Genomic DNA, 20,391 nt, shown 5'->3' on the forward strand with positions numbered 1-20,391 from the left:
TGTTGTATGTTTTGTCTTGAGATACCCGTAGGCACTGTTTCATCAGTTTGATCATTCATACTTTTTTCATTGCATTAAAGGCATAGTTTACCCAAAAATGAAAATTGTCATTAATTACTCACCCTCATGTCGTTCCCAACCCGTAAGACTTTCGTTCATCTTCGGAACATCATCTAAAAGCTTTCTATCCCTCCATTGAATATCACAGCCTACGCAACTAGCACTTTCAAGCCCCAGAAAGGTAGAGAAGACATACAATGTCAAATATGACAATACATGCATCTCCAGTGGTTTAAACTCAATTTTATGAAGCGACGTGAGTGCTTTGTTTGTGCAAAAAAGCATAATTTACCACTTTATTTACAAAATATTAATCTCCAACACACTTTCACGCAACGTCTGCTCTTGCATCAACACATCACGCATGCACTGCGTCGCGGTGCTCTCGTGAACGTGCGTTGGAGATTAATATTTTGTAAATAAAGTGGTAAATGATGGGGGTTTATTTTGCGCAAACAAAGCACTCACGTCGCTTCATAAAATTGAGGTTAAACCACCGGAGTCACGTGGATTAATATAAAATAACAGTTTTCTTTTTTGAAACATTAAAACAATTGTTTTATTCCTGTCTTGTCAAAGCTGAATTTGAGAAATTATTCTAATATGCTAATTTGGTACAAAAAAGAAGAAATATTTCTTATTATAATCAGTTGAAAACGGTTGTTTTGATTAATATTTTTGCGGAAACTGATACATTTTCAGGATTGTCTGATAGTTAGAAAGTTCAAAAGAACACATTTTGTAACATTATACGTGTCTTCACTTTTGACCAATTCAATGCGTACTTAATAAGTTACGAATAAAAGTATTATTTTTTTTAAAAATGTTTTTATCTTACTGACACCAAACCTGTAACGATATTATGTATATGCATTTTTAAATTGCATTCTCTCAAGTTTGAGAGCCAATTAATGTCAAGTTAACTTCTTTCTTTGACTAGAATGGTGCAAATCTTGTATTTAGTGTTAAATACAAGCAATACAAACAATATTAAATATGTTTAAGGATAATACATCCTTGCAAATCAGATGTTTGTTTGTGAAATCCTGATGTACTCTTTTGCTGTGTAACATTATGTTGTTTTATAATAATTACAAGAGGTTTCAAATATGCTTTTATCAAAGACTAGAGTTATGTCTGTCATTTGTATGACCTCTCATGGGTTTGACTTTAATCTCTGCATGATAAAGTATTTCCTGTGTTAATGGGTTAGGGTGTTACCATGGAGGTAAAAGGCGATCACCTAGATCTTTGTCTAACAATTTCATGTTGGAAATTTACCGTGATGTTTTAACGCAAATTCAATGACTTTGAGACATTTTGAAGTGAGGCTGCAGTGTCTAAATACTTTTTAGGGCAGCCGTTTACAATAATTTCTCTGTGATAGGCAAGATATGCATTTTTTTGCATGCACAGCACAAAGATATGACATTTATCTCTTCTACCTTCAGTGGAGCCAGACGGCATTGTGTTTGCACCTCTTCTGTAGGTCTCTTATAACTCGGGTTGTGTTTGGAGATGCTCATTTCAATCCCATAATTGTGGTTTCATTTGTTTTGACTACAGGTGGCTCAGAGTTCTAAAGTGTGGGATGAGGTGCCCTTTCCAGAGGATTTAGAGGAGGAAAACAAGCGGCCAGGAGGATATGTGGATGATGAAGAGTACTATGATCCTTCAGGAGGTGAGACTCTCTGAATGCTATTGCTGAGTACCTATAATGAAGGAATAGAAATGTTCATTATGCCTGACTCCTTTTAACCAAGAACAAAAGTATTCATTTGCATAATGCAAAACTGCATATTTTCATATGTTATAATTGTTTAAAAAGAAATTACATTTTATTCAACAAGGAACACATTAAATTGATAAAAAGTGACAAAGACATTTATAATGTGACACTGAAGACTTGAGTAATGCTGCTGAAAATTACAGGAATAAATTACATTTGAAAATATATTCAAATAGAAAAATCTCTCACACACACACACACACAAAAAAAATCTTATTAACCCCAAATTTTTTAATGCTATTACATATTCAAAAAACATCTAAAACTAGTTGACCTCACTGATTAACTAGTTGGTTGTTGGATGACTAGTTGTCTCTCGTGATTCATCCCTTCACACACTTCAGAATGCTTAGCTTACGTACAGTAGAATGCAGGCTAGCATAGCCAGAAGTTTTAAGTGTTTTGCCATGATTCATGGTATTTTTTTTTTTGTTTAACTAAAAATAAAAACGAATTTCTTCTTTTTTTCTTTCAGATATCAGCGGAGAAGAGGATGGAAGCACTCCTGAGCCGACTACGGTTGATCCAGGCACGCTTATGACAAGTGAGAATCTTTTTTTACATTTTTATGGAGGGGAAGTATTACAACATGACAATAGTCACACATTTCATATCAGTGTGATAAAAGAGATGCCTCAACAGATCTTGCTGTAAAAGTTGAAAGCATTTTAATCATCTTCTGAGGCATTATATAGAGTTGTTGCGTCTGCTGAATAGTGTCTCAGTCACATCCTGTCACCAGCCTTTGCTCACAGTGATGAGACGGCATCGTCATCACAACAAAGGCCTCAGATTTGTGCCAGAGATCCAAACAATACTAATTTCTCCTTTCATCAGATGAGATGCAGAGGTGTAAACATAACGGCACACATGAAAGTCAGTATAAGAAATAGCGCCACAACAGACGATACAAACTGTCATGTATTGATTCCCTCACGTCCATGTTTAATTCTCACCTTTCATGATCTGGTAACATTTAACAAATTTTTCTTCTCTGAGTTTTAGTTTATAAGGGTACGTAAATGGTATTCTTTTGTCACTGTTTTACAGAATTTCTGTGTAGTTATATTTCATAAAGTGGGGTCCAAATGTCTAAGACCACATTGAAAATATTTGATTCAAAATCGAATATAAACCTGATACAATTATTATATAATTTAAGATTCTGTAAAATTTAAAATGAAGAAAGATTACACTATCATTCAAACATTTGGGGTCAGTGAGATTAAATAAAATTAATGAATACTTTTATCCAGTTAGGATGCATTAAATAATTCAAAAAGTGACAGTAAAGTCATTGTTACAAATTTCGATTTGAAATAATTGCTGTTCTTTTAATTTGATTATAAAAATCATTTAGTATAAAAATCCCCACAAAATATAGCACCTCAACTGTTTTTAGGATTGATGAAAATAATGACTGTTTCTTGAGCAGCAAATCAGCATATTAGAATTATTTCTGAAGGATCATGTGACTGAAAACTGGAGTAATGATGCTGAAAATTCAGCTTTGCCATCACAGGAATAAATTACATTTTAAAATATATTGAAAAATAAATGTTATTTGAAATGTAATAATATTTCACAATGTCTCTGTTTTTATTTTATTTTTAATCAAAGAAATTCAGCCTTGGTAAACATAATAAAAAATAAAAAATAAAATAAAAAAAATATATATATATATTAATATATAATATATATATATAATAATATAAATATATATATATAAATATAAATATATATATATATATATATATATATATATATATATATATATATATATATATATATATATATATATATATATATATATATATATATATATATAATATATATATACATATATAATATATATACATATATAATATATATATATATATATACACATATACACACATATATATATATATATATATATAATTTTTTTTTTTAATGGTACTGTATGTTGAAAAATTTTGAAATGGGGAGAAATATTAAATACTAAGAAATTGTGAAATTCGTGTACATTTGAACTTTCCACTCAGATTGTTACGGTAATAATATTATTTGTAAAGGAACAATTCTTTAATAATTAATCTCAGACTTTTGATAACCACTAGTTTCATTAGTTTAATTTCTTGTGTTGTGTGGCATCCAGCCTAATTTTGAAAACAGACCTTGCGTATTTTAGATACCACATGCCGAAAGTGTCTCAGCCACAGGGTCAGACTTCAACTTTTTTTTTCTCTCCTTTCTAAACTATTCTATCTTTGGAACAACTTTTGCGTCTGTCCTTTTGGAGTCAGTCTGGGCCATTGTATTGCATGACATCATGGTGGAATGATTGTTTTGGTAGGAGCTCTGCAGTCCGACACCTGAGCTTTACCCCCAAAATAGCACTGCATGCGCACCTCCACACAGATTAGGAAGGGATATTTCTGTTGTAGCTTTAGCGTATTCAGAAGATGGACTTCCAGAGGGTGACAGTGTCAACTAAGAGGTGCCAGATCTAAACAGCTGAATGAGCCAACTCTTAAACATCACCTCTCTGAGACTCCAGTTTATGAAGTGACCAACTCCAGGCTTGAAATTCTCAAAGCAAACATGTAGTTTGGTAAATTTAGACACAAGTTTAGTAGAGTCGCCATCCCTTTAAGCTTGAACTGGAGCATAATGTTGATCTGATGACCCACTAATGATATTTGAGGTTCAGCACGCCACATGAGGTTGGTTTGAAGTCAGGATGCTTTCATTTATCTAAGCATTTTTCTGATCACAGTGGAATTGGTAGATTCAATAAACATCTTTTAACAAAAATATCTGCCACATAATGTTTTAAGGCTGGATAGGCTTAGACTAGTCTGCCAGTTGTAATTCCCCTTCTTAAGGGGGAAGTTTATTCTCTAAAGCCATTTATAGATCCGGGCCTGACAGCTCTTGGGAAAGAACATTTGACTTCCTGGACTGGAGTATTTGTGGATGTCTAACCTGTGCGCTCTTTTACGTGTCAACTAAGAGGTCTGTGTAACCACCTTTCCTTCCCTGTCACAAATGAGAGTTCATATCCTGCAACTGTAGCACCTTTTATTCTGCATCCTGTTTTTCTGATGCATTTTCCATCCATACTTTCACATTGGCCCGTCTGCACTTGAAAAAGTTTTATACGTAAGCCTAAGTGGTCTTTACTAGCCTTAGGAAAGAAAAAGTATGTGTGTGTGTATACATGAGATATATATGTATGTATATATGTATGTATTTTTCTTTCCTAAGGCTAATTCTAAGCCTTTTGATGTGGTCAATTGAAGTGGTTGTAGCTTCGTGGTCAGACAGTTGTGCTGGTAACCCAAAGGTTGTTGGTTTAAACCATAGCAGGGGTGATTTATGGACTCTAGAATTTTTGGGGTCTGTCAACAATCTACCCGTGAGCAAGACACTTAACCCCAGGTTACTCCTGTCCCTGTAGTAAGGCATTTGTCAAATTACAAAAATGTGATCATTTCAAAACACATGATTGTGTCAAGCACTGGATAAGCTGCCCAAATAAATTATATCCGGCATCTTTTCTTTATCAGTCACAAACCCCCTTAGCATACAAGAAGACTCTTTAATCTGAGCCGCTTTATATTTGTTTGCCTGATAAAGCCTTAAAGACATGGGATGTGTCCTCACCCTCTTTTGGCTCAACAGAACCTCAGAAGTTTCACTGGCCCTCATACAGACCCTGAACACAGGAGCTGAGGAGACAAAGGTTACCATAGCATGCAGACAGTTGCTTTCAGAGAATGGCCAGGAGATAATTTTGAAATGTGGCCATGAGAATGCTTATCTCAACACCTCCACATGGAATTTGTGTTTGATTACAGTGCTGACTAGGTGAGAAGCTCGAAGGACCAACTTGTTAATTTGTTAAGTCATCTACCCATAAACATAATCTGAGGTGTTCTGGCAAAATGAAATCATGAAATCTAGTTAATATCTGTTTCTCAATTCATGTAAATGTTACATTTCTTTTGAAAGCTCTGGCTTACTCTGCTGTGTTGACATACATAATAATATATTAACCTAAACATTATTTCTATTTGAATATCTACTTTTAAAAAAACAAACAAATTTTTAACATGCATGCCACCAATACATTTTTATAAATGTTATATAAAATGTTATGTGTTTTAAAAAAAAAACTTTTTAAACAAAACTTTATTTTTGTTGATTTTATCCTTTGAACATATTCTGCATGTTTATCATTTATCTAAATCCTATTACTGAAAAGTAAAATGGTTCCTTGCACACAAAGATTGAGGGCCACTTGTGCATGACTCTTGAGCTCTGCAAAAGTGAACCGATGTCAAAACATCTGATGAAAGATGCAGAAGTGTACAGGGTCCTAAAACCTTCCAGAAAAAAAGGCCACCCAGCTTTCCATTCCTGCCCGCCTGTCCTGGTCGTGCAGTTGATGTAATGTTGTTTGTCAGGGCTGCAAAGATGATAGTCACAGCAGCATTGGGAGACGTGGAGGGGCAGCTGCGGTTATTTTGGTTTCCATGTTGTTGAGGTCTCACCTTCTCAGAGGAGGCCATATACATTCTGTCAGAAAGAGAAAAGAGCAAGAATTGAGAAATGAACAAAATGTGGTTCTTGACTGGTGGGTCCTGACCTAATAAGAGTCACAGGTCTGTTCTGATAGGATCATCTTGGACAGCATTAAAAAAAATGAAAAATTATGTATATTGATTGATCACACACACACACACACACACACACACACACACACACACACACACACACACACACACACACACACACACACACACACACACACACACACACACACACACACACACACACACACACACAGAGAGAGAAAATATCCCCCTTTGATCTCTCTCTCTCTCTCTCTCTCTATATATATCTATATATATCTATATAAATATAATATAATATAAATTATTTTCTTTTTTTTTGCCCTAACTTCTGATTTTGCCTATTTTGAGTTTGCCCAGAAATGAAAAATCTGTTTATTTACATTTACTCGCCTTCAAACCTGTATGTCTTTTATAAAATATATTTTGTAGAATGTTGAGCTCGTGTCCTTTTACCTCACACAGACTTGCACTGAAAAAAAACCTTTAGCCTTTTGTGTTCAAACCAGATTCAGACAGTGATGGAGAGACTCAAGAAGAAGTGACAACATGTAGAATGCAAAAGGACATTTCTGAATGGTTAGTTGGTGAATTTATGTAGCTTATGTGTAGTTATCTTCTAGTCATTGATTAGCATATTCTATCATGATAATCTATAAATCATGTTCCCGGGGGCTTTTATGTAAATTTTAGGGTTGGTGATGTCATTTACCCGGGAGGAATGTCATGTAGTCCCTACCAGCCGTTTGTTGTAGTCCTTAAAAAGTGATTTCTTTAAAGGCAAATATGCCCCTTTGCTTTTAACTTTGAGCGTTGTAACTTTGCAGATGTTGTTTATGCTCAAACAGCAACATTACACACTAACTTAAGTTAAAAAAGTGAAATTATAATCAACCACCCCTTTAAGTAAAATATTTACTGAGCAAAATGAAGCCACATCCACAAGTGTCACCTTAATTTGTGTAGACAATGATGTGAGCTCAGTTATTTATTTATTTAAAGAATTGACTTTTTTTGACTCTTTTTTTTTTTTTCACCTCAAAAAAATTATGTAAATTTGGATTTGAATAACTAATTAATTTAATAATAATATTGGTAGTATTGGCTTACCACTTATTGTTTCATGTTAAATCTGGGTTCTGAAGCAAAGCGAGTTGAGAACCAAGTTTACTGAACAGAACTTCCTAAATAGCCGTCCTCATGTACAGCTTTCATCCCTTAGATACTGCCACTCATTGTTATGGCAGCAACATATGCGTTGCCTTGGAAAATCTTGTCCTCCTCCATAGGAAACATTGCTCTATTTCTCTCACTGGACAAATTTGCAGTTACAAATGTCCTTACAATATGACACTCACAAAGACACAGACAGTATTTGAAAGTCATTGAGGTTCTAACCCTTTGCTGGCTAATAATTTGCCACATCTGTAATACATGTAGAAAGTTTCAATTCAGAAGTTATGATGATTGCAATAGTTGACCTACAGTAAATTAGATCATTTTACTGCTAATGGAAACATCCTTGGGTTTCACCACAGCTAAGCTTTTTTTTATTGTGCTTCAGGACATTCCTGCAGAAGGTCTGGGAGTGTCCATAATGAAAGTAATAATTTATCTTTTGGGAGTTATAAAGTAATTCGCAGCTTTGGTTCCAGTGGCTAAACTAAATAAATAATGTTCATTGTTCAAGTGATCAAAAGAACTTAATGGGAGATACAGTAGCGAGAGAGAGACGGACAAAGAGAAAGAATAAAGTGTGTTCGTGCTTGTTTTATCTTTAAAGGAAGAAAGAGTGCCCGCTTTGTCTCTCTGTGATGGCACACTGAAGGCTTTGTAGTGTGAAATTGTCAGTAGCAGTTCAGTACATAAAAGCACAGTTCTAATAGTGTCGCTTCTTTCAACTCGGCACTTTGATTTTGATGCAGGACGGCTTTGAATTTGTGGATACCTCATTAACACCACTTAGCGTGGGATGGAATGAACAGCAATACATAATCATAGCAATTACCAAAACTATCTCTCAACCGCATTACCACTCTGTATGTCCACGATCACTCAGACGGATGTTCTTTTGTATTCTCATAGAAAGTTTGTGAGAATGTGATTTACTTGTGCTTGTTTTGAGATCAATAATATTTCCAGCTTGCCTTGAAATACTTTTGCATTGTTTCCTTGTAGGCCTTCTAGTGTAGTAATTGCAGGAGATATACAGTAGTATATTGTAGAAGAATGTAATTAAACTATTAAAAATTGTCATGAGGGTGAGTAAATAATAACTAAATATTCTACAGTAGAAACCAGAAGTGATTAATCAAATTCTGACGTCAAGACCAATTATCTTTGCCGAGTCTTCAAGTTTGCGAGAGCAAACAGGACGTGCCTGTCCCACTGGTAGCCCAGAATATATCTATTCAACGGGTGTATTTGTGAAAGAAAAGAGTTAAAACTAGACCGTGGAAGTGCTGGAGTGGAGGATATCCTGCAAACTACAATGACTTAATGAGATCCCACCATGATAATTGTAGCTGGGATTTAAAGCAGGCTGAGAGGATTCTAGCGGCGATCTGTGTCTTCATAGACAGATGTTGATCATATGCAGCGTCACCTCTGGCTCAGTGGTTCACTGTCAATGCTCTGTCTGCTGTGCCAGAGGAATGTGGCTCTTAAACGCGCACAAATCAAAATCTGCCATTCAAAATAGAAAACATGCATCAGTAGTTAAACCGTGTCTTCTCCAGCTGGGCTGCTTCTACTGGATCTCATACTTATTAAATCTTGGATGTATCATAGCAGTTCATATCCATCTAACCTTCTGGTTTGCACCTATCACAACACTGAGAAGGAATATGGTCAAATCTGCTGTTCTTCCTCTGTTTTTGTCTCTATTGTTTCCCCACCGTCCTTGAAATAAAATCTCCTCAACACACGTCCTGCCTCTTTCCTCTTATTCCATTCACGGTTTGCACAATAATTTTCCTTTGACCCTTTGACCCCAATGCCTCTGTTCTTTGTCCATGTTTCGGTCCTCTGGGGACATCTTGAGCGTCGAGCAGCATGAGTACAGTAGGTCGTGTTCTCAGCTGAACTCTTCAATTACGCAGCATTATCTCTGATATGGTTGATTCCCTAACAATGCAACCATTTTATCTTTATGTATATAAACGTTATATTTAAGCTGATATATATTTTGCTCTATTGATTCTTTCCAAGTACTTTGAGTTATCTTGGTCAGTGACGTCTATGAGTGTTCACGATAAATGTTTGAAAAGAATCTAGCTTGTGTCGAATTCTTATAAAAGTACTCTTTGTGTTCATGCTGGTTTCATTTGGTTTTTGGAAAAACGTGCATGCCATTTTCAAGATAAATTTATATAAATGGCTCATGTGATGTAACAAAGCAAAAAAAAAAAAAAAAGTAATAACGTGTGTTATTCAAGGTGACATCTTAATCATTATTTATAAATATATATTTTTATAAAAGTTAAAAAACATTTTTACAAATCATGATTCATTCCTAAATGTCTGTTATATGAATAATTCTGACAATATTTATCAATAATAATAATAATGTATAAATATCATTACTATATATTAAATTGCATTATGAGGAGTCACACCACAAAGCATTTTAAATCCTTAAATAACCCTGTCATAAAAAGGTCAAATTATCTGATTTTTAAAGAGAATTATTGATCTCGGCATAAAGTCCAGAGGGTCTTTATAGGGGCCACAGGATGACTTAGGTATTTAAAAAAATAAGTGATTATTCATATGTCAAAATGATCTAACTCTAATATGATTATGATTAGAGTTAATCCCCTTTAACCCCATTCACTTCAATAAAGATTGAAATTATATTGAAATTATATATTTTTGTCCCCCATAGTAACTATCTATAGTTCTTGAAACTTCTGGAATCACAAAATGATTTGTGGTTAATTCATTTAATATATAATTAGAATTTCAATTAATTAAAAAATTTTTTTTAAACATGCAGCTTTCCCATTATCACAAAAGAAATAAAATACAGAAAATGTGCAATATTGTCACAAAGTTTGAGAATCATTTCTCTGGCAATTTTCAGTTTTTTTTCTTTTTTCTGTATGGTTCTCCCCCAAATGAATTTTCAGTTTTACGCTCTAATTTATGCATTCACCATTTGCTTGTAGATCTCCGAGCTGTAAACACAAGCTAAACGGGTTATGCACTTCCATGCTTGAGGGTGTGAAATTCTGTTTAGCACCAGAACGACAACAACATGCCCTGCCAGCTGGCTTTGTGGCATTGTGATGGATGGAGGTTTTCCTCTCGCAAATGTACATTTGACATTTTGAATGGTTTGTGTCTGGGAATAGACTGGTGAAAAATCAGCGAATCTCTGTCCAAGTGCATTCCACAGAGTCGCAAAATAAGACCAGAAGACTACTTCGAGTGTTCGATCCAGAGTAAAGGGTTCTTGGGAGGAGGAGTGAGAGGAGTGAAGGTCGAGTTGAAAGACTCGTGTTTTAAAGGCCATGCGGGCCGCATTGGCTCAATCGGCTCTTTGTCTTCCTCACAGTCCTCCGTGTGTCCCGCTGAGGACTCGGCCCACAAAGCTGCCAAAGTTATGCTGTTGTATAGCGAGAAGAGTTTATGAATTAAGCATTTGGAATGCTTTCATTTCACTGTCCTTTCCCTTGTCCGAATGCAGTTTCAGTGCCCTCGCTGGCGTTCCACGGGGGATTTCCTAAATGGAAAGACTGAATGGGCTTTTGCTCTGTTCCAAAGCGAGAATGTGGTTTTCTAAGTTGCAGCCTTATTAGCGAGAGCAACTGAGACGAGATTACGGACGCTGGGCAGTCTGTGCTCTCGAAAGAGAGAGGCTGATGCTTTTACAGTGTGCCCACACAAGTGATTCGATTAATCACGGGTCAGTGCCAACACTTTGACGGGACCTTTTGATGTTGCCTTTCCTCTGTCCAGGCTGTAATAGTCCGGCCATGGTGACATTACAGAAAAAACAGACAAAGGCAGTCAGTCAAGACCTTCTGACACTCTTACTTTTTCATCTCTCTCTGTCCTTTTAATGACCTAAGTTAATTTTTTTTTTTTTTTTTTTTTTTTTTTTGCGGTAATGAGACTTCTCTTCCGCAGAAATGGAGGATGCCATTAATGAAGCAGGCGACCGTGTGTCAGTGTATTGCACAATTAGTAAAGACTGAGCTCTGGGCCACTTCCTTTTCTAAATCGTGTCAGCACTAAGTGCGAATTTTCAATAAACTCTGTGTGCATGGCAAATACATTTGACCGGACGGTGACAGCAGGTGTCTGGATTCTGTGAAAAGCAAGTTAATTAATGTCTGTGATATAATATCAATTGGAATGAATCTATAAATACAATATGAAGAGTAAAAGGTCAAAAGAGTCTGTTTGGGGGTGTGTGTGACGTGTGTATATAAGCTGTGTGTCCATTTGGCAGTCGCATTAAACATGACTCTGCTGGAGAGTGGCAGCTAACTGCAAGAAAGAGTGCAAATATTGACTTCCCTTTTTTTCAACTCAGTTTGACAAAATGAAATCGGGAAAACCCACCCAGACGAGCTGCCGGGAGGGCAGTAAAAAGGCTGGAGCTTTTTAAAGGTTAATGTTGAGACTCTGGGCTTAAGCTAATAGCATGTATTTGTTTTTGGTATTGAACGGCAGCTTTTTGAAGAAGAATTGGAGCCGCCGATGCTGAAACATTTCCTGAATAGATGTTGTAATGCTGTGCATCTCAATGATTATTTGAACTTTTTATGACCGAATTTATCTATATTATATAAACAATATTATACATGACATGTGCCTCAAGGCCCTACCCAACTATTGTCTTTAGCAGCACGTTTGGTTGTTTACTCACATGTTTATTCATGGCTTTTTTTTAGGTCTTAGTTTGTTTAGGCTGTTCTTTCTGGTCTCCTCGAACGTCACACAAGCACGATATATCTGTATTATATAGCCTATTGGTCATCGGTTATCGGTTATCGGCTGGTATCAAAAAAAAAAAAAAAATGTATATATGTTTTTGTGTATATAAATATAATTTCCTCTATTTTAACATTTAGATTGTCTTTGCTGTCATCTAACTCTGTTAGTTTATTTTTAACAACACAAAATGTTAAATACATTCTTTAGTAAATGTTATATTGTAAATTATAATGTTGTGATACTGTGTTAACTTGTAGAATTTAACATGATTTAGTTAATTTTTGTGTGTTCTACTTAATTTTAATTTTGGACATTTATGATCGATACATTTAGTTGAATTATCAACTTACTGGACGTAGTTATAATATCGGTGCATTCTGAGAAACTAACTTGTGTATAATAAAAAGTGTAAAGAATACATTTAATATTGATAATTTATAAATAATATTTAATCTATAAAATATACAAATAATTATTTTGTAACAGAAAATCATCATTATTGAAGTACATTGACAATAATATTGAATGTGCATAGTTTGTATATTTGTGTTTCTCAAGTGAAATGTCGTCAGATACTTTTATAGAGCCAAATTACATTTGCAAATGGCTCTATATGGATGTAATTCACTATAATAATAATTGTCTGTCACATTGTGAGTCTGACCACTGCATTCTCGTTTCTAGTTTACTATCGGGCACTGGTGAACTTCACAAACTCATTCCAGTATGGGCCTGAACTTGATGACATCTACTCTCCTGCTTTCCAAGAGATATCATCTGCTGTCGTTGATACGGTACGTACAACTACTCAAGGACTGTGACTTTAAGAAATACTACCAAAGGAATTTAGACAATAATAATTAAGGGTGTGCTCCACATGGGTATTGGGTCATATTATTGATCACATGCCTTTCCTCTGATTCTTGTCTGTACTGTGTCAATGTTTAAATCCGTGTTTACCTGATTTAGAAAAGTGCTTTGTATGGCAAGGCCAGCATGTGGTGATTAATGGCGTTTATTTCCACCACAGCTCGAGTCTGACTACAGCAGGATACCAGGACAGCAGACTGTCAATGTGGTTCTCATCAAGTAAACACAATTTCCAGTTTCAAACACTCTTTTGCATATTCTCATGTAGAAGGATAGTCAGTTTACTTAGGACATTAGTACATTCATGTAATCAAACACTTTTTTGTGTGTGTGTGTGTTATGGGACTTTTTATGACCACCCTGCTGAAAAACATCTTAAACAAGCTGGTCAAGCGGGTGCCCGAACCCTCTGTAAAAACAATCAGGCCAGCCTGACCAGGCTGAGATACCAGCTCTCTATCTTATGTTGGTTTATGTGGTTTGTTTGTTGTTTTGATTAAGTGTGCTCTGCGTACATTTCGCAGGAAAATCGACAAAGATGTGTTTGTGGAGCTGGACGTCGGCTCAGATAACAACTCTAATGAAACGCAGATCAGAGGTGTCCTGTTCTCTGTGGTTAAAGAGGGCACCATTGCTTCCTACGATACCTCAGTAATTGGCTTCCAGTTCAGACGGCTTGGTGAAGGTTTGTTCAATACTTTTCTAATAATGATTAGATTATGATTCCTTACTAAATGGTGCAATAAATCATGATAACTGAAAGTTGGTTACTATTAAGTTGGATGTAAAGTAAAAACTAAATAGGCTGCAGACTCCAATTTAGCTTGAGGGGCAATTGTCCATATTAGGATATTGACAAAAATATTTATAGACAAACAATATAACAAACAACAAAATTATATTGATATTATTATTAATTTAAAAATGTTTGATAACAATAATGATATTGACTAATATATTTGAGATGTTTATTTTATATTTTGGATAACAGTAATTATAATTATTAATATATATCTTATTAATAACAATGATAATAATAATTTTGACAGATATTTTGCATGTCTGTTATATTTTGCATAACAACAATTAATAATAATAATATAACTTGTATTAATAATTATGATTATGATCAAATAAATATGATAATTCATGCATTGAATTCCAATTGTCAGAGATATTTTGCAAACTTATAAATGTGGAATAAAACTAACACAATTCATTAGTATTACTACTTCTAATAATAATAACAATTATGATATTGACAGATCTTTTGCATGCTTATAAATCGTAGAATAAGTAATTACATTATTATCAACTACATTAATAATAACAGTAATAATAATAATCATAATAATAATCAATTTGATAATTAATGCATTGTGCAATTTCCAATTGTCAGATTCAATAGTGCATTTTAACACCCCTGTCTTTTACACTTTACAGTCTGTTTAACTATCCATTCTTGCAGTTCTGTTTGGAACTAGTCATCATTCAACAGAATGTAGTATAGATAATATTTGTGTCTGGTTCATAGCTGATACTCTCCCTCCTGTGGAGCCCATCGATGTGCCAGGTTTGTCCTCAACCAGGTCTGCTGCATGGAGACTGTAGCGCATTAGAACACAGTCCAGTCTTGTTCTCTTATGCAAACTGCAAGGAATTCTCAGATTATGTAGTGGCTGGATAAAGAATGAAACCTTTATGCATGTGTGCTCTCTGATGAAGACCAAAAGAAGAACAAAAGGCTTTGCATGGCTTGTCATTGATTTGAAGTGATGCTGATGTCAGGAATGCACCTACCTTGGAGTATCATTTTCAGGCAATGCAACCTGTTTGTGTTTGCAGTGTCTAGTTTTGTTCATATGTGATGGAATTGAGTTTTTTTCAGTCCAAGCTTTTCATAATTTAACTTTTAAATTAAGGTACCGGATAAGATAATTCAAGACTGAATAGAAAAGCCAGAATGAACATTGTACAGATGTACTTTGGCTTTGTTCACACTGCATATAAATCTGATTTGGTTTTCAAATCCGATCTTCTGACTGTCCACATTCTGCAACTGATCCACTTGATCAGACAATAGTCTATAGACTTCCTCATACCATAAGTGAAATGTGTCCTAAATAATGAAAAAAACAAACAAAACATGAAATCTGACCTGCCCTTTTAGACTGAGATGCATTACCGAAACAATTAATTCTATTCAGACTAAAAAAACTTCCAAAAGTCTGATTTCGATGCCTGTGTTAACAAAGCCCTTTTGTATCCTCTTGAAATAGCAAGTCCAGCATGACAAGGCTGTTATAGGCTGGCATTGAAATGTTGAAACATCTTTCAACAAAGCATCATGTACAGTTTTTCTTGAATCACTGCATTTCATTACATACATGTCACTGCATTATATGTCTGTCTCTACCACCTCAGTGAGGCCCAGTCCCAGGGAATGCTTGTCTGATGAGTTCAGATGTCAGGATGGGCTGGATTGTATCCCTCGGGAGTTTGTGTGTGACAAACGGCCTGACTGCAATGACTTGAGTGATGAAATGAACTGTGGTGAGTGAGATTGCTTGATGAACCCTCTTCATTTGCCTTAGAAATGAGTGGCATTGCTTTGTTAATTTTGAACCGACTAATATCTTTTCTAATCGAAATCTATTTGGATGTCATGCATACAATTTTATTTTTTTTATGCTTTGTTATGCTATGCTATTCTGTCAATTCAACTTTAATTTAGTGGTATTTTTTGTAATGTATATTCAATGCTTTAGACATCTGAAAGGGCTCAGAATTTTCTTAATTTAAGGGCTTTTCTGTAAGCTATTAGCATGTATTTAATGTTGAGTTTGTAATTGATTGCCCTAATTATATAATTTATTTTCAAAGTTGTTGTTCCTGTACGTCCTACTGCACCTACACCTGCCAAAACCAGACCCCCGCCTGGCCCGGGACCTTGTCGTGCAGACCAGGCCGCCTGCCACAACGGACAGTGTATCTCACAGGATTATGTATGTGATGGCGAAACGGACTGCGCTGACGGCAGCGACGAATTCAAGTGTGGTAGGACAAACCTTTCATTTACCACAGATGTGAAACTGCTTATATATAACCAGTCTATTCTCTGCATTTATAATATAATTTTATTTGTAATTTCACAGGAACTCCATCTCCTTGTGAACCTAATGAGTTTAAGTGTCAGAACGGCCGCTGTGCGCTAAAACTGTGGCGTTGTGATGGGGATAATGACTGTCAAGACAACTCAGATGAGATGAACTGCCGTAAGTCAGACCTGAGCTTCTATCCACAGACGGGGGAAGTGGTCTGGAAACCTATTTGAAAACTAGTGTTATTTTTGCAGTTCTGTTTGTTGCCACTAGAGGCACAGAAATTACACACTTTATGACTAATTAATCTTTTTTTTTTTTTCTTGTTTCTTCAGCCACTAAAAGTCCAGGGGACACATGTGCCCCGGAGCAGTTTGTGTGTTTGTCTGACCGCGCATGCATTCCTGCCAGTTACCAGTGCGACGAGGAGCCGGACTGTGCCGACCGCTCTGACGAATATGGTTGTGGTAAGGCATTGCAGTCCAAGTAAACATTGGTTGTCATAACATATCACTCTTCTGTCTCAACTTTTCTTTCACTGTCATCTTCACTTTGACTTACTAACACTATTGCTTCCTATAAATCTATACAAATTTGTATTTATGGTCTACAAACCATTCATTTTTAGCGGCTTGTTTTGCCACACTCATACAGCTTTTCAATAACACAGATCTCATCTCCCATATATCTTGCGCCGATAGCTTATTTAACAGGCGGATTTGGTATTGTTTCTGCCAGCAGTGCCTCCGGCTCTGGTTGGCTAATCTCACTGAATGAATCTGCCAAATAAAACTTGTTCTGTCACAGGCTGCCAATTTAGAATCATTGACTTGCTGCGGGCGTGTGTGGTTTCTTATGTCTATATGTTTATTTGACTATTTTACCATTCATATAATACAACTACATGTGGATTGAAGTTGATTGTACTGTTAAATGATTATATGTTCGCTCCTTTTGGACTTAAGCACCTCCCACTGTGACCAACCCCCCGGAAGAGTCCATCACGGCAGCGCGGGGGGACACTGTGACCTTTACTTGTTCTGCCATTGGTGTGCCCATTCCCATCATCACATGGCGTCTTAATTGGGGACACATACCAGCCAACAGCAGGTAGGTTTGGATGTAATACGAATCGTGGATCTCTGAAATGTTCAAGATGGCCACAATCTATGTTAAAGTCATATAGTCCTGATTCTCTTAAAGACTGAATAAATGAAATTGATGAATATTTGTGGTTTCATCCATTTCTACTAAATTCCCAAAGCAATCTTTGGTTAACTCTTTAAATAGGCAAGTTAATAACTTCAGCACTTGACTAAATGAAAACAGAAGGCCACACTCTGTGTTTCAGTTGTGTGATTGAGTCATATATGCAATAAGGAACAGACTGTTGGCTTTTTGACAAAATATACTTGTGTTGTCGGAGCCAACAGCCTCATGGGTAGCGACCAGAGTTCGAGTTTCGGCTCGTGGATCTTTCCCGATCCCATCCTCCTCCCTCCCACTTCGCTTCCTGTCATTTCTCTGTATCTCAGTAAATCCCCAAAACACTTTTTTAAAAAGGCTTGTGATCTGTCTCTATTCAAAATATTCTTTTGATGCTGCTACTTTAAATTATTATTTGTCTTAATAATGATTAGACATTATTAATATGTACAAAGAGAGCCATATTTAATTTACTCCTCAGCATGTGCTCTCCTTGTGTATGATCATTTCGAGGCTAGTAGGTTTCTTCAATCAGACTTTTATTTTTTTATTTTTCTAAATGGACTAACAAGTCTACAGATAGCAGACCCATTTGCCACAGTTTTGCAAATTAACAAAATCCCAACTAATTACATTAAAAAAACCGGTAACATTTGAATAATACATAAAAAAAACACTAATACGTTTTACATTAAAAAAAATTATATATAAAACTTATTATATTATATTAAAATAAGTTATAATCTGAGTAGGAGTCATGAGCATGAATATGCAAGAATTTAAACTAGGATGGCTAATAGAATGTTGTTAATTTAGTGATTAGTGATTAAATATTAAGCATATTGACTTTAAATTAAAAATCATTTGGAATGCAAAAGGAACCATTTACATTGGACACATTCTTTCGTTCAAAAACAGTTGGACAGAGCACAGTGGAATGGAACTGAATGCAGGGGTCTTGAAACAGCCCTAATTTAAACATTATTCTATTGACAGGATCACGATGACCAATGAGAATGGGCGAGGAACGCTTACCATCCGTGATGTGAAGGAAGGTGACCAGGGGGCGTACACCTGTGAGGCCATCAATGCTAAAGGCCTAGTGTTTGCCATTCCTGATGGGGTCCTCAGCCTCTCTCAGAGACCAAACCCAGGTAATGCACCAGGCCCATATGGTGCATTGTAAACATCTTTGGATAACTGTGTATTATGTTTGTTCTCGTCTAATGCTTTCTTTTCTGAAGAGACATGTCATTTCATCCTTTCATTTGTGAGACACAGGTTATCCTGCTGTTATTTGGCTGCATGTTGCATGACTGTGAGGCTTCTCAATCCTGACGGTGGTGGTCTTTCCATCCTTTGTCTTCCATGTTGTACTTGTCCAGTTGTGTCATCCTCTCTGTACGTGTTAGCAGGTAATTGCCGCGATGGACACTTTAGCGTGGGCGGTCACTGCATGCCATGCTTCTGTTTTGGCATCACAAAGAACTGTCAGAGCACCGGCCGCTACCGTAACCAAATCGGACTGCGCTTCACAGAGGAGGAGGACTTCAAAGGTACTCAGATGATTAAAATCTAGCTTTTTTTGCATTTGTTTGTGGTTTTACAATTGGAGAATGTAATTGAAGTGGATGCGTAGAATTTTTTGGGGGGGATTTTATGTGTAACACACATGCTCTTTTTTATTCACCCTGTAAACCCTGACATATGAAATAATAGTCTGGAAAATATATATATTTTTTTTTTTATGGAACCGTTTATAGATCCGTCTAAAAAACTGATTTCTTTTTTTTGTACATCAGGCTTTTTGGCCCATATTATGATATAGGAGAATATAAAGCTTACACTCGAGGAGGAAAAAATACATCATTTTTATTCAGAGGCCAAAGAGAACAAAAATATGTAATTTGGTGCAGGCTCATTTATATACATTTTATAGGCTTAGGGGCTTAGAAATTTATATAGCAAATATGCAGCTGTCTTTATAGGGTTAAAGTAACAAATAGTAAAGTGGGATTAAAATATGGTTCACTGCCTTTCTATCTCTCTTTTCATCCACAGGAGTCAATGTGTCATTTCCTAGTCGTCCTGGCACTACACCACCTCTCTCCTCCACACAGATGTTGATCAGTTCAGAGAGTGAGGAGTTCCAGCTAGTGGATCTGTCTCGCCGTTTCCTCGATCAAGACTCCTATTGGTCTCTTCCTCGCCAGTTCCTTGGCAACAAGGTTTATCTCTTCTCCACAATTCTCTCCTGAGCAAATCTAGAAAGGACGCCAATAAAACATATTCATCAGTCGATATCTCTGTTTTTTCCAATCCCATTCCTTTTATATTCTCCCTATCATTTGCTCTCTGTCCTTTCACTTTCGCTATTAATATTTAGATTTCAAATAATCAAGTATATTAATACCTAAGCTACTTGTAGTAGCTTAAATTGTCTTAGGTGTAAAAGATGTGTAAAACGTGCAAAGAAGCTCCTCAGCATCTTTGTATTTTGGACACTGTGCTTTACAGGTTGACTCGTATGGAGGTTATCTGAAGTTTAAGGTGAGTTACTCACTGCAGCGAGGTGGATCAGAACCAAAGGAGAAACCTGATGTTGTGCTGAGTGGCAACGGGCAGAAATTTATTTACCGTCGAGGCAACCCCACTTTTCCTGACACAATCAACAACAGAGAGGTCAAGTTTACAGAGGTGAGCCGCATATGTGAAATGCTTAAATGTGCATAAAATATATATTTTTTTTAAATATATACACATTACCATTCTTATGTTAACCAAGGCTTTATTTATTTGA

General features: G+C 35.9%; 1 protein-coding gene across 10 annotated transcripts in view; it reads left to right on the top strand.

The window, feature by feature from the left end:
* hspg2 (heparan sulfate proteoglycan 2) overlaps window positions 1-20,391 on the top strand; it is a 106,473-nt gene that overhangs the window by 29,416 nt on the left and 56,666 nt on the right. For 6 of the 10 annotated variants that reach the window (XM_082145372.1, XM_082145378.1, XM_082145379.1 and 3 more), the window contains exons 2-16: window positions 1,627-1,741; window positions 2,325-2,393; window positions 13,099-13,208; window positions 13,445-13,503; window positions 13,809-13,969; window positions 14,819-14,857; window positions 15,709-15,837; window positions 16,168-16,341; window positions 16,440-16,559; window positions 16,721-16,852; window positions 17,351-17,495; window positions 18,588-18,745; window positions 18,977-19,147; window positions 19,653-19,819; window positions 20,109-20,288. In XM_082145372.1, the coding sequence (XP_082001498.1) occupies window positions 1,627-1,741; window positions 2,325-2,393; window positions 13,099-13,208; window positions 13,445-13,503; window positions 13,809-13,969; window positions 14,819-14,857; window positions 15,709-15,837; window positions 16,168-16,341; window positions 16,440-16,559; window positions 16,721-16,852; window positions 17,351-17,495; window positions 18,588-18,745; window positions 18,977-19,147; window positions 19,653-19,819; window positions 20,109-20,288 (1,929 nt within the window). The remainder of the gene's footprint in view (window positions 1-1,626; window positions 1,742-2,324; window positions 2,394-13,098; window positions 13,209-13,444; window positions 13,504-13,808; window positions 13,970-14,818; window positions 14,858-15,708; window positions 15,838-16,167; window positions 16,342-16,439; window positions 16,560-16,720; window positions 16,853-17,350; window positions 17,496-18,587; window positions 18,746-18,976; window positions 19,148-19,652; window positions 19,820-20,108; window positions 20,289-20,391) is intronic. The other 4 variants (XM_082145376.1, XM_082145373.1, XM_082145375.1 and 1 more) reach the window with 3 other exon arrangements.

This window comes from Leuciscus leuciscus, assembly GCF_965113295.1.
Source record: "Leuciscus leuciscus genome assembly, chromosome: 18".
NCBI lineage: Eukaryota > Metazoa > Chordata > Actinopteri > Cypriniformes > Leuciscidae > Leuciscus > Leuciscus leuciscus.